This window comes from Ochotona princeps, chromosome 23 (assembly GCF_030435755.1).
Source record: "Ochotona princeps isolate mOchPri1 chromosome 23, mOchPri1.hap1, whole genome shotgun sequence".
Taxonomy (NCBI): domain Eukaryota; kingdom Metazoa; phylum Chordata; class Mammalia; order Lagomorpha; family Ochotonidae; genus Ochotona; species Ochotona princeps.
The window spans coordinates 22,102,733-22,115,617 of record NC_080854.1 but is presented as its reverse complement, the minus strand read 5'-3'; the positions used below and the strand labels follow the sequence as shown (position 1 = coordinate 22,115,617).

The 12,885-nt window shown below is 38.3% G+C and overlaps 1 protein-coding gene across 1 annotated transcript in view; it reads right to left on the bottom strand.

Annotated features, from left to right (window-relative positions):
* Window positions 1–5,122: 5,122 nt before the first annotated feature.
* RANBP3L (RAN binding protein 3 like) overlaps window positions 5,123–12,885 on the bottom strand; it is a 28,993-nt gene continuing 21,230 nt past the window's right edge. The window contains exons 8-12 of the mRNA XM_058679996.1: window positions 12,198–12,300; window positions 11,698–11,825; window positions 9,839–9,959; window positions 7,550–7,692; window positions 5,123–5,325 (exon numbers count right to left, since the gene is read on the bottom strand). Of these exons, the coding sequence (XP_058535979.1) occupies window positions 5,128–5,325; window positions 7,550–7,692; window positions 9,839–9,959; window positions 11,698–11,825; window positions 12,198–12,300 (693 nt within the window). The 3' untranslated portion in view covers window positions 5,123–5,127. The remainder of the gene's footprint in view (window positions 5,326–7,549; window positions 7,693–9,838; window positions 9,960–11,697; window positions 11,826–12,197; window positions 12,301–12,885) is intronic.

Genomic DNA, 12,885 nt, shown 5'->3' with positions numbered 1-12,885 from the left:
TTTCCAGGAACTTAGAGAACAATGGGTAGTGGGGTCTGTCTGGCTGTGGAGATAATGTTTAAAAGAGTAGAGGGAAGAGTTCGCAATGCCAGTCATTTGAACTTTGTCCTATAGGCAGAAGTTCTTTGAAGGCTTTTAGGCAGAAAGCAATGTTTGGTGACTATCGATCTAGCGTTGGAAAGTTGTGCAGATGAGAAAGGGAGAGCGTTAGTAGGAGTTGGAATAGTCGCATGTGAACTGACAGAGGAGCAGTAATGAGAATCAATGGAGACTAAGCGGTTGTTGGGGGAGAGTCAGAGGGTGAGGCAAGCCTCCTGCCCCTTCCCTTCTCTTGCTGTGGCACCGTCCCTAAGTAGCTTTGGTCATTGGAGAAGTCACGTCATGCTTTTGGCGCCTCAGGTTTCACCCTACAAGATGGAGCTGGGGGGAGGGAGGGAGAGGAGATGAAGTACAGTGATCCCCCAGGTTCTGTCACACCCCAGCTGTGAGTCTGTGACTTAGCCACCTGCCAGTGCCACATTCCCTCAAGGTCCACTCTAAGGACCAAGTGCCTGCTGTGTGCCAGGTAGCCCGAGACTGGCAATATGCGTCTGCTGTTTCCTATCATGGTTTTGCCATTGACTCCCCAGTTACCAGGACTTCCAGTGTAACAACCTTAAGTAAGCTCTTCTGTCACAGTCAACTTTGGGTAACTTGGACATGCTTTACTGCAAGCAAAGTGCAGTCACGGTTGACTTTGAGGTCAAGAATCCGGATGTATCCATTTGACAGAAAGAGCTTGATTCATGTCTGCGAGCTGTGCAAGTGTGAAATTTCAGACATACTTTCTTATCACTTCATAGCTGAAGATTCTAGTCTTGGGGTTTTTTCCATCTTCAGCTTCAAGCATACAACATATCTTGACATTTCAGCTAGGATGTTCCGTTACCCACAGTCGTTTTTGGATCCCATTTATACAAAATTTCCTTTGAAATAACTGTTGCATCATGTTATCTGCCCATACATATTGACTCATGTTTCCCTCCTGGTGTTTCAGGATGTAAACGTGCTCGCGACTGTAACGTTGAGATGCAGAAGGATCTTCTAAGCCCTGCTGTTTACATCCGTACTGTCTTCCCTTTATTCCTGCAACTTCACTAATTACTACTGTTTCCAAGGTGACCAAATGATCTGAATGAAACTCAGGAAACGTTTTTTTAGTCCATAGGTTCCTGAATGTTTGTGCAGCATTGGAAATGACTATCCTACTATGATTTGGTCCTGAAACCTATCTCCCAGCACCCTGTCCCCTTCCATATCTCTGTCCCGTTTGGGGATTCTCCCTAAAACCATTTCTGGAGTCTGTCTTCTCTCCTGTCTCCGGCTTGCCTCTCTCCATCCCTGCTGCTTCTCTCTCCACTCTAACTCAGGGTGATTCACCTAGTGTTGTGTAATGGAATGAATTTGGGCCTTGAAATTAGAAAGACCTTGGTTCAATCCCAGTTTCAGTATTTATTGCTTTGTGAACCTTGAACTGGTTGCTTAATCTTTCTGCATTTCTTCCAACCTTCCTTACTACCTATTGCGTGAAGACTGTGAAAGATATGTACTCCTCTTTTTCATAACATTTCTCCTGGATAAAGAACATTTCCTTTGGAAGTACTGCATACAAAGCAACATTTTTAAGACAGAATATTTTAATGATCCATAATTAAGCTAAACAAGAAGCTTCTTATGACTTTAATGTAGGCCAAAGTTAGGTATAGGACCCAGTGCAATGGCTCAGTGGCTAAATCCTCACATTGCACGAGGGCCAGTTTGTGTTCCAGCTGCTCCAACTCCCATCAGGTCCCTGCTTGTGGCCTGGGAAAGCAGTAGAGGCTGACACAATGCATTGGGATCCTGCAGGCATGTGGAAGACCCAGAAGAAGCACCTGTCTCCTGGCTTCAGATTGGCTCAGCTTGGGCCATTACAGCCACTTTGGGGAATAAACCAGTGCACAGATACAACGTTAGCTATATATTGAATACATTTGAAGAATAGGTAAATAAATTTTTAAGATTTATTTATTTTTATTGGAAAGGCAAACTTAGAGAAGGAGATACAGAGAGAAAGATCTTCCGTCCACTGGCTCACTCCCCAAATGGCCACAACAGCCGGAGCTGTGCCAATCTGGAGCCAGGAGCTTCTTCCACGTGGGTGCAGGGTCCCAAGGCTTTGACTGTCCTCGACTGCTTTCCCAGGCCACTAGCATGGAACCAGAAGGGAAGTAGAGTATCCAGTATACAAGCCTGTACCCATATGGCATCCTGGCAAATGCAAGGTAAAGATTTAGCCACTGGGCGATCATGCTGGGCCCAGGAAATAAATTTTAATAAGAGCTTCTATGAAAATCCAAATGAAGACTTTGAAGCCACCTACCTACGTAACTTTTTTTTAAAGATTTATTTTATTTTTATTGCAAATTAAGATAAACAGAGAGGAGGAGAGATAGCGAGGAAGATCTTCCCTCCGGTGATTCACTCCCCAAGTGATTGCAATGGCTGGTGCTGCACTGATCCAAAACCAGGAGCCAGGAACTTCTTCTGGGTCTGCGACACGGGTGCAGGGTCCCAAGGCTTTGGGCTGTCCTCGACTGCCTTCCCAGGCCACAAGCAGGGAGCTGGATGGGAAGTGGAGCTGCTGGGACTATAACCGGCGCCCATATGGGATCCTGGGTCATTCAAGGCGAGGACTTTAGCTGCTAGGCCACCACGCTGGGCCGCTACATAACTCTTAAAATATGAATATGATTCTAACAAGTGATCTCTTTCACAGTAAAGGGGTCAAAAGACAAACATCAAAAAGGGAAGCTATATTAGGAAATCAGAGTTGGAAAACTGAAGTGTTTCCATTGTCCCTCCAACATTACTAAATATTTGCTTTAAAATCATAAGAATAACATAGAAGATAGCAAATTCTAACCCTATAACCCTACCTCTAGTTCTGTGGCACTGCTATTGCTATATAGATGGGAAAGTAGCCTGTTTTTTAATGTTGATACATACAAAAAAGCCCAAACAAAGTCATAGAATTCAACTTCTTAGCACATTGAGAAAATATTGCTTGATTTTCATCCTAGTTTGGGGATAAAATCTGGGTCATAATTCTTGGTTCAGGCAGAAGACTAGGTGAATGTGATTTTTCTTACCACTTTTAAAAAGTGATTAGTTATTCTTTGAAACATGAAATGAATAAATGAAATTATGGGACGATCTCTGTATTCCCACACATACTGGAATATTAAAAACTGCTTATTCAAGCAAAGAATGATAGGTGAACATACTTCACTGTTTATACACTGGCTTTTTTGTTTTGGACACTTAGGTAATATATTACATTTTATTAATTCATTCAACAAGTAGCCAGTACTGACTCAGAGCCAAGCATTTTTAAGATTCCATAAACACAATCCAAGATCAGATATTGTCTTTAATGAATTAATTTCATAAATATATACACTCTTGGTGTTAAAAAAAAATCCAAAAGCTAAATGAAAACACATTTCCTTAACATAAGTATGATTAAAAAAAGATAAGTATGATTTAATGAACTAGTATCATGCAATTATAGTATTTTTCAAAGAAATAACTCTGGGAACCTAGCAATATATTTCTTTTACAGCCAATGTATGACCAAAAACTAAATATTTTAGACATGTGAACACTCATGAATGTATTTACTGATGATGAAATGAAAGCTGCAGAATCTACATTTCCATTGATAACATTTAGAAATGTTTCTAATAATTTTAAACATGACATTGTCAGGTAATTAAAACTTTAGACTTCTCATTGCTTTTGTAACATTTTAGCATTTTCTTGCAATATATCCTGGAAAAGATGCTAAGTGAAAAGGAGGGGGAAGATTTATGTAATTCACAATTTGCTCTTAATTATTTCCATTACTTGCATTAAAATAGCCACATATCACTCCTTTTCTAAAATGGAACATAATATAGATTTCGTAAGTATTTAATACTTATTTCAAATTGACTATTTTAATAACAACTCATTTTCTAATAGACTACATTTCATTGTTAAAAACAATCATGTAGAATGTAATTTCATTTATTTGTTTCATGTTTCAAGTAATAATTAACCATTTGTTGAAAGTAGCAAGACAAATCATATTCACTGAGTTTTCTGACTCAGTGAGTAAAGCAGGTTATGACACTGGACAGACTCCCCAAATGGACACAGCAGTTGAGGCTGGGCCAGGCTGAAGCCCAGAGCCAAGAATGCCGTATGCAATCACATGGGGGCGAGACCCCAACTGTCTGAGCCTTCCTCTGCTGCTTCCCAGGCACGGTGCTGGATCAGAAGCAAAGCAACTAGGACTTGAACTGGCACTCTGATATGGGATACCAGTGTCACAGATGGTCATTTACCCAATGTGCCACTACACTGACCCTGATTATGTTTTTGATATTAAGCAAAGGGAGATATTTTAACCCAGATATGTACAGCAACTTGTATAGGTTTTTAGATTGCATTAAATGAATGTTAATTATAAATCTACACACCAGGACAAGCACTGAAACCTAAAACCTGTTGACTGCTGGCTCTACATCAACTTCACTTATTTATGAATCCTGACTTATTTAAAAAAGTAATACTTTTTTGCCTTGGGCAAAGGAGTCCTTGAAAATAGCAATATAATTATACAATCTAGTTTTCCCCTTGTATGGTCAAGTTCCAGTATGGAAATAAACAAGATTTCTTTAGGTTTTTAGTTAGAGTTACCTGGTGATCTCATTACATGTATTTATAATTTCTTATTTGATAATCAGTAATAGAATGAAGACATATGAAGAGGAATATGAATAAATGACTGCTTTCAAAGTGACAGAATAATAGTTTAAATTGTCACTGTGGTCTCAGGTAATTTATAGGCAAATGACCTGTAGAAATCATGTAGCTGACAGACAGGGTCAGATCCCAGTGAACACCACTTACAGAAGACAGTGATTTTCAAATCATTTGTCAGATCTAAACATCTCTAACCATCAACCATTTAAAGCAAGTCAGCTCCACTTTCAAAAAAATCTAGCATATTAGGACTGTGCTTAATTTATTTTTAATACCTCTGCCCTAACAGAATGAAGGTTATTTACCTGATCCGTTTTGAGAGACTTGGAAGAAATCGTCCCCCTCCTCATCACAGCTGTCAAAGTTCAGTTGTTGGAGAATGGCTTCTGATTGCGTCTCAGCTTGAGTGACGGCCTTCTGCTTACCGAAGCTTTGAAGTGCAACCAGACGATGATGTATTGCTGTGTACAGGTACCCTGTATCTTTGACACTAGACTGCATAAAGAATATTGAATTAAGAACATGAGTCACCTACTAATGTTAACTACATTTTATGCATTTTAAATCTTTGACTGTAAATAAGGAGCAAACTAAATGGTATAAATGTAGATTATAAATAAGTGCTTATGAATCCAAAAAAGGGGTAAATAGCTGATGTTAAAGCAAACTACATCCTAAAGTGAGCAATTTGAAACTGAGAAAGTTAAATTTGGTGATTTAAAAATTATATTTGAATTTAACTAAAACAATTCTTTTTCCACTATTTTAATTTTATTTAAAAAGTTATTGGGAGATCCAGATGGAGTTCCAGGCTTGTGAATTAAACCTGGCCTAACTTTAGGCTGTTGCTGGTATATTGAAAGTCCTTTCCTATCACTTCCCTAGGCATCTCTGCTTTCCCTCTAGCTTTGCGGAGAGGCAGAGCTCATTAAATCTATGATGCTGTTCAGTAAATATATCTGAAGCTTTCCCATACTTATTTTTTTAATTAATTATTTTGCATTATGTGACAGTTTCATAGGCTCTGGGGTTCCCAGAGCCCATCCCTCCCCATGCCCCTCCCCTCCCATACTTATTTTTTAATGGTTTCTAATAACATACAATATGGTGACTTATGGTAATAATATGTGGTAATGATAACTAACATTGACTGTTATTTCTTTTATTCAGTCCTTACAATAATCCTATATTTACATTATAAAAGCTCAAATATTCAGTATATACTCATTTCCCTCTTCTCTTTACAATTGAGGAAATAATGGTTCAGAAAGGTAAAATTACTTGTTTTACAGGTAGTCAGCAAATTGCTGAGAATTGATTTCCAGGTTTTTGACATTCAGGTTTTCTGAGTTAATGCAATAAATTATGGTGCCTAATGGAATTATTTCACCCACTGAAGTAATTTTTGAAGAATATAAACCAGTGTTTAAAGGCATGGAGACACTCGTTGACATTAATAGAAGAGATGTGATATGTGCACTTCAAAAACCATTTTAGCTGTTTAATCTTCTCAACAGCCTTACAAAGCGTATTATTTTACTTTCATTTTGCAGATGAGTGAAATCTGTTTAAGAAAGGCTAGCCTGTCTGAAGAACATATAATATGTATGTGTGCCATATACATATATATGTATATAGGTACATGTACATACTAAAATATAGAATAAGATGAAAATCTTCATAGTGACAATCTTGGGGTAGAATTTTTAATAGTTTTTACTACATTTTATTATTGCTAATAAATACCCTACATTTTAAAACTACAGCATGGGTCAGGAATTAGGACTGTCAGCCCTAATCTCAATCTCAGATGAGCTGCTTTATCCACTCAAAACTGGGGGGACCTGGTCTAGTAGAATAACAAGTATCTTCCTAAGTGGCAAGCATATTTGAATGTAATCTTACCTTAATATAATACTTACATCACTTACACATAACAGTGTACTGACTATAGTGAAATTTTTTGACATTTCATCACTAGGCACATGCCAACAGTTTTTTTCTCCATTACTGTATGAAAGCCAATCTACTGGTATTGTCACTTTCTGCCCAAGATACTAAGGTACCCTGTCTTCATCAGTCTTCTGGCTCAGGCCATCTGGAAAACCCAACTTCTCCTTTTTTGGGGCAGGGGATGAGAGCAGGAAGGCAGGAGGAGCAGAAAGGGACCTTATACTTGCCAGCTCTCTGTGTCTGACTCTTGTACTTGAATCAAGCATTCTTGCTGCCAGGAACTGCTAAAGCTATGCCCCTATTCTGTTACCTTGGAGATTTACTTATGTCCAGAATTGGAATTTGCTGTTGGACTGGTTGTTTTAACTTGGTAGCCTGTGTTTTTCCATTTCTTCCTGGTTCTTTTCCGAGGATGGCAAAGCCTTCTCAATCTCAGTTCACAGTGTAAGCACCAAGTTTGGATTTTGCAGCACTCCTCCTGAGAGCCCTTCCTGACAGGAGTCACCTCCGTAAGTCAGCAAGTTGGTTTACATAGTATCAGCAGGGGAAAAAATGGTAGAAGTTGGATGACCTTTATCAAGATAATATGTTGAAATGGGAAGCAATTGATGACTATAAACTTTGGTATTAATTTCTGAATTTCAGAATGAGTGGCTGATTTTTTTTGCTAGTGGTGGAGATTAATATAACAAAATGAAAAGTTGGTAAATAAATGGATCTATTAACATAACAGAATAATCATTTATTACTGAAAATTCTCACTTACCTGAATTAAAAATACTTTGATGCTATACTCCTGTAAATCAGTAGCTGTTATTCGTAAATTTTTGTGATTTGCTCTCTCAATCTTCATCTTAGCCCAGAGTCTGCTATTGAGGATCAGTTTCAAACTGCCTTGGTTGCGCATGACTGAAATAGGAAGGTGACTGTGTCAGACCCCAAAGCAGTTGATCCCTTAGCCTTCCAGGAGAATTTGCCATTTTTGAAAGTGAAACAAGCCTTGTAGCTGCTTTTCAGACTACATTTTCACAATATAGTTGTAATTTGACTAGATTATAGCTTTATTTTCAAGTTGTATTTGTTTTCAAGTTGTATTTGCTTTATTGTGTTGGAGAAATTTTTTTAGCTTATGTAACTGGAATTATCTTTTTGTTACACTATTTTTTGTGATTTTATTTATTTTTATTGGAAAATCAGATATAAGGAGAGGAGGAGAGATAGAGAGAAAGATCTTCCATCCATTGATTCACTCCCCTTGTGGCCGCAATGGCCGGAACTAAGCCAATCTGAAGCCAGGAGCCTGGAGCCTCTTCCAGTCTCCCATGCGAGTACAGGGTCCCAAGACTTCTGGCCATCCTCGACTGCTTTCCCAAGCCACAAGCAGGGAGCTGGATGGGAAGTGGGGCCACCAGGATTAGAACTAGCATCCATATGGGATCCCGGCACATTAAAGGCGAGGACTTTAGCTGCTAGGCTACTGCACCAAGCCATTATTATCCTAATTTTAAACAACTAAAAGTACATAATATCTTTTAAGAGCTAGTACTCTATTTTATTCAAGATTTTTTTTTACAATGGCAAAAACAGGAAAAAAAAACTTAGGTGTCCAAAAAGTGGAATTAAATCGGTTACAGTATGGCCATTGTCGTGCCACATCAGGTTCAGTTCCTGCCTGTAATGCCTGTATCTCATGTCGGCACTGGCTGCTCTACTTCTATTCCAGCTACCTTCTGGGAGTCCAGGAAAAGCAACAGAAGATGGCCCACCACCCTGGGCTCCTGTCACCCATGAGGCAAACCCGGAAAGAGGTTCCTTGTTGCTGGCTTTGGCCTGGACCAGTCCCAACCCCAGCCCCAGCCCCAACCCCAGCATCAGCCTTAGTATTTATTTGGGAAGTGAATCAGCAGATGAAAGATGGATCTCTCTGTCTCTGATTCTGAAATAAATAAGTAAAGCTTTAAAAAATTTTAAATAAAATAATAAAATAAATTACAGTATAGCCATTTAAGAGAATGTTGCAAGCTCACTAAGAATGCTGAAGAAAGATATTTATCGATGTGGAAAGATGATTGTGGCTACTATGTAAAATTTTTTAAAATGTGTAGTATGATATACTATGTAAGAAAATCAGGTTCAAAAGCTGTTTGAATACCCTGAGTCACATGGCCTACATCCTTGCACACACAGATGCATACAGAGAATAAGGTACAGAGTAGCCTCTGTTGACAGAGGCTATCTCTGAAAGATAAGTTTTTAAATGATTTTATTTTTTTCTTTTTGTTGATCCTTATTTCTGTTTTCTCCAATGAGCATCTATTATCTGAGTGATACAAATACAAATAATTTTGGAACTTTGCAGTTTATTTCTGTATTTGGCTGGCAGTGAAAATGGATCCTTGAAACTATTTCTTAGTGACATTATTTACAAACCCGTGTACTAGTGATAGAACTGAAGATACTGTTCCTGTTCTTATCTGAAATCTGCTGTTCATTTACTGCTTGAACTTGATCATATGAAACTCAACATTCTTTTATCATTAGATCAGGTTCCAACTTTTTCCTGTGGTTTTCTCCAATACTTCGACCTCTGTAAATGACCAGTAGATCCACTCCCCTCACCCTGCTCTCTGTACTCGCTCTCCATTCATGGCTCTGAGCAATGCCTGCTGCCTTTTTGGACACCAGATCTGCTTGACTTTCAGTTTGACTGCCTCCAGCTTCCGATCATCATGCTGCCTGCAGGATTCAATACCCACACACATACTTACCCTGTAAGTCATGAACTTCAGTTTATCACTATTTTAAATGGATGGAACTGGGGTAGAGAGAGATTAAGTCATTTACCCAAGGTCACCAGTTAGTCAGTCATGCAGTCAGCCCAGGAACCCACAAAGTCTGACCGTACATTGAGTCCTCCTTGAAATGGAAGGCTTCTGAAGTATGTCAGGAGTGATACCATTTGCATTCATCTGCTTGAGTGCTGTGTCTTTAACACAACACCACAATATGGTGCATATTTATATGGGGACTTGTACCCTGAGAAATGATTCCTTACTCAGTCTTGACTGTAATGTTCCGCAGTCACTGCTTGCTGTGTCATTCAGTCTCAAAGTTCCTCTGCCCCTTTCAGTCCAGGATTGTGTTGCTTTGTTGAATATAAAAAGCTTGCAGTTGACCTAAGTGACAATTTTTTAAAAATTACATTTTTAAAATGTAAATGTCACATTTAAATGTAAATTTACAGAATTTTTTCAAAATAAATTTTTGCTATGGTGTTCCACTTTCATATTTGCTCTTTTATCAGATAACATTAGCTAATAATTTATAAACCAGCATTAAAAACTTATTTAACTTTTAAGACATAACAATTTTTTTTTTTATCTTAGGAGGTTTATTCCAACGGGGCAGGAACAGGGTAGAGGTGGTGGAGATCAGGAAAGAAGGGCAAGAGAGAAGAGAGAGAGAGGAGGAGAGACCAGAGAGACCAGAGAGAGAGAGAGAGAGAGAGAGACCAAAGAGAGAGAGACCAGAGAGACCAGAGAGGGAGGGATAAGAGAGACCAGAGGGCGAGCCGCACCTGGGGGGGGGGGGGACTTTGACATAACAATTTTAAGTGGCACAAACATCAATAACTGAGAAAAGGAATTCATGGAGCTGTTTGAATGCTTCAAATTTTGAGAGACAACATCAGAACTTAGAGAATTATGATGAGATACTACAGAGCTCCTAGCTGTAATTTATAATTGCCAGTGGTTCTCAGGCACTATTGTGTGCGAGAATCACCTATACCATTTTAAAAATATAACATACTAGGGCCTTACCACTAGCATTCATTTCACGATGGCTTTAGTTAATCTAATCAAATAGTTATGCTTTGATACACACTGGCTTAGAGTAAAATTGTTCTTATATGCCAAAGAGTAATGGAGAGTATTTGGGAGAAATATGGAGAAAGACAAAATGAAATCCATCATGAAGTTATAGGGATTACATTCCAAATACCTGTCCTGCTAGTGATACCCCCCAACAGATCCTATGTGTGATGCTCTAACATGCACCCATGAGGTACTTGATACAAATGTAATTTGAAAATTTTCAAAAGGAGAACAAAATTTTCAAAAGGAGAACAAAATTATTTTTTTATTATTTCTTAAACTGAAACCAAACTGTATCTACATTTAAGAAGCTTCAGTGTGGGCCTGGAACATTAGCCTAGTGGCTAAAGTCCTCACCTTGCATGCACCAGGATCCCACATGGGCACCAGTTTGTGTCCCTGCTCCTCTTCCCATCCAGCTCCCTGCTTGTGGCCTTGGAAAGCAGTAGTGGCATTTCAGCCACGTGGGAAGTGAAGCAGCAGATGAAAGATCTTTATCTCTGTATCGCCTTCTTTCTGACTTTTCAATAAAAATAAATCTTTTAAAAAAAAAGCTTCAGTGTTAGAATTAATTCAATATATGCTAATTAACTTGATCATAAAAGCAAATGTGATGAAATACAAAATGTAGTCTAAACGTAATACAGGATTATTGAGTGTCATCTTTTTCTTTTTTTTTTTAAGATTTATTTATTTTTATTGGAAAGTCAGCTATACAGAGAGGAGACTCACCACTGATTCAAGCCCCAAATGGCCACAATGATCAGGCAGAGCTGATCCGAAGCCAGGAGCCAGGTCTTTAGCCACTAGGCTACTGCGCTGAGCCTAAGTGTCTTTTTTCTAAGGGATTAATGTGAAGAGCGGTAAACCCACCCGTTTCACTGAGAATTATTCAGACAAATGTAAGAAAGTTACTTGAACAACTTAGTCTTTCTGAAAACTATACTTCATTCTACATTTCTAAAGATGTTCTTGCTTGTGATAACTTTATTCCAAATATGTAAATGCCACCGGAAAGAGTGATACATGATATACAGACCTTTAACACATTATGTTCTGCTTCCTCCCCAGTCAGAACATCAATTTTCTCCAGCAAGCATTTTTGGGGTGGTTGGGAAAAGATAGCAGTAGCTGATTCAATTAGAGATGTGTTATTAGAGACTACTCCTAAGAGATAATAGGGGGAAAAAACACACAAAATGTCTCATTTTCTTTACTATTAAAGTTCCTGGTAGCTCCTGTTAGCACGCATTATATCCTCATCTTTTTGTAATAATAAATGTTGTCAAATGAAATTAAGCTGCTTGAGTGTGGGCAAAAAAAAAAATTCTCTTTATTGTTTCCCCACAGCACTTTATTAATCTGACTTTACAATAAAAAATAAATCAGTCTTTAAAAGCCCCACTTACTATAAATATTGGGTAATCATATGATGTTCATAAATAGTAAAATACCAGATTATTGGATTATTTTTGCATAGCAATGGCATGAAAAACAAATTACTTGAGTCAAGTGTCTTATAAATGAAATAATTCTTACTTGAATTTGAAGAGTTAGTGGAAAACTTCAGAGTGGATTTGAATATTTTGTCCTTGGCGTATGAATCCTTTTCACCTTGAGGCTGAGTGAGTAATTGAGTACCCTAGATGAGAAAAAAAAAAGATGCATTATCTAAATTGGGTCTCTTATCTTTGCAGTAAGCCACAAGATAGTTTTGCTGCACTTCCACAGGATAAACAGTCCTATCTGCTGTTTTTGTGTTGGGCTAAACAGGAAATTCTTCCTATTTAGAGGGGCTTGGTTCTGATCCTCAGAAAGCATAATCTAGTTATCAGTAGTCTTCTTCAGACAGGATTTAGTCCTACAGAGAATGAGGAAAGTTCTGCTGGCACCAAAGAAGATAGCAGCCATTCAATGATCACACTAGACTAAGCTGTTGCCTGGAAGTGCAGCTATGTCAGTGTGTTTCAGTATTCTCCTTTTGCCAACCACTTAATAGAAACAAAGATTATCCAGAGACTTCACCGGGTATCTCAGAGAACAGCTTCATGGGGCTCTGTAAATAAATCTTTTGTAATCCAAGCCTGCCTGGAAAAAGACTGAGTCATTGCCATGTCATTTATACTAATGTGCAGAACCTGCAGAATAGGAAAATTCCAACAGTGATAGTCAAGAACCTATGTTTATATTTTAACTTTTTTTTAAATTTGAAAACAGAAAGAGAGAG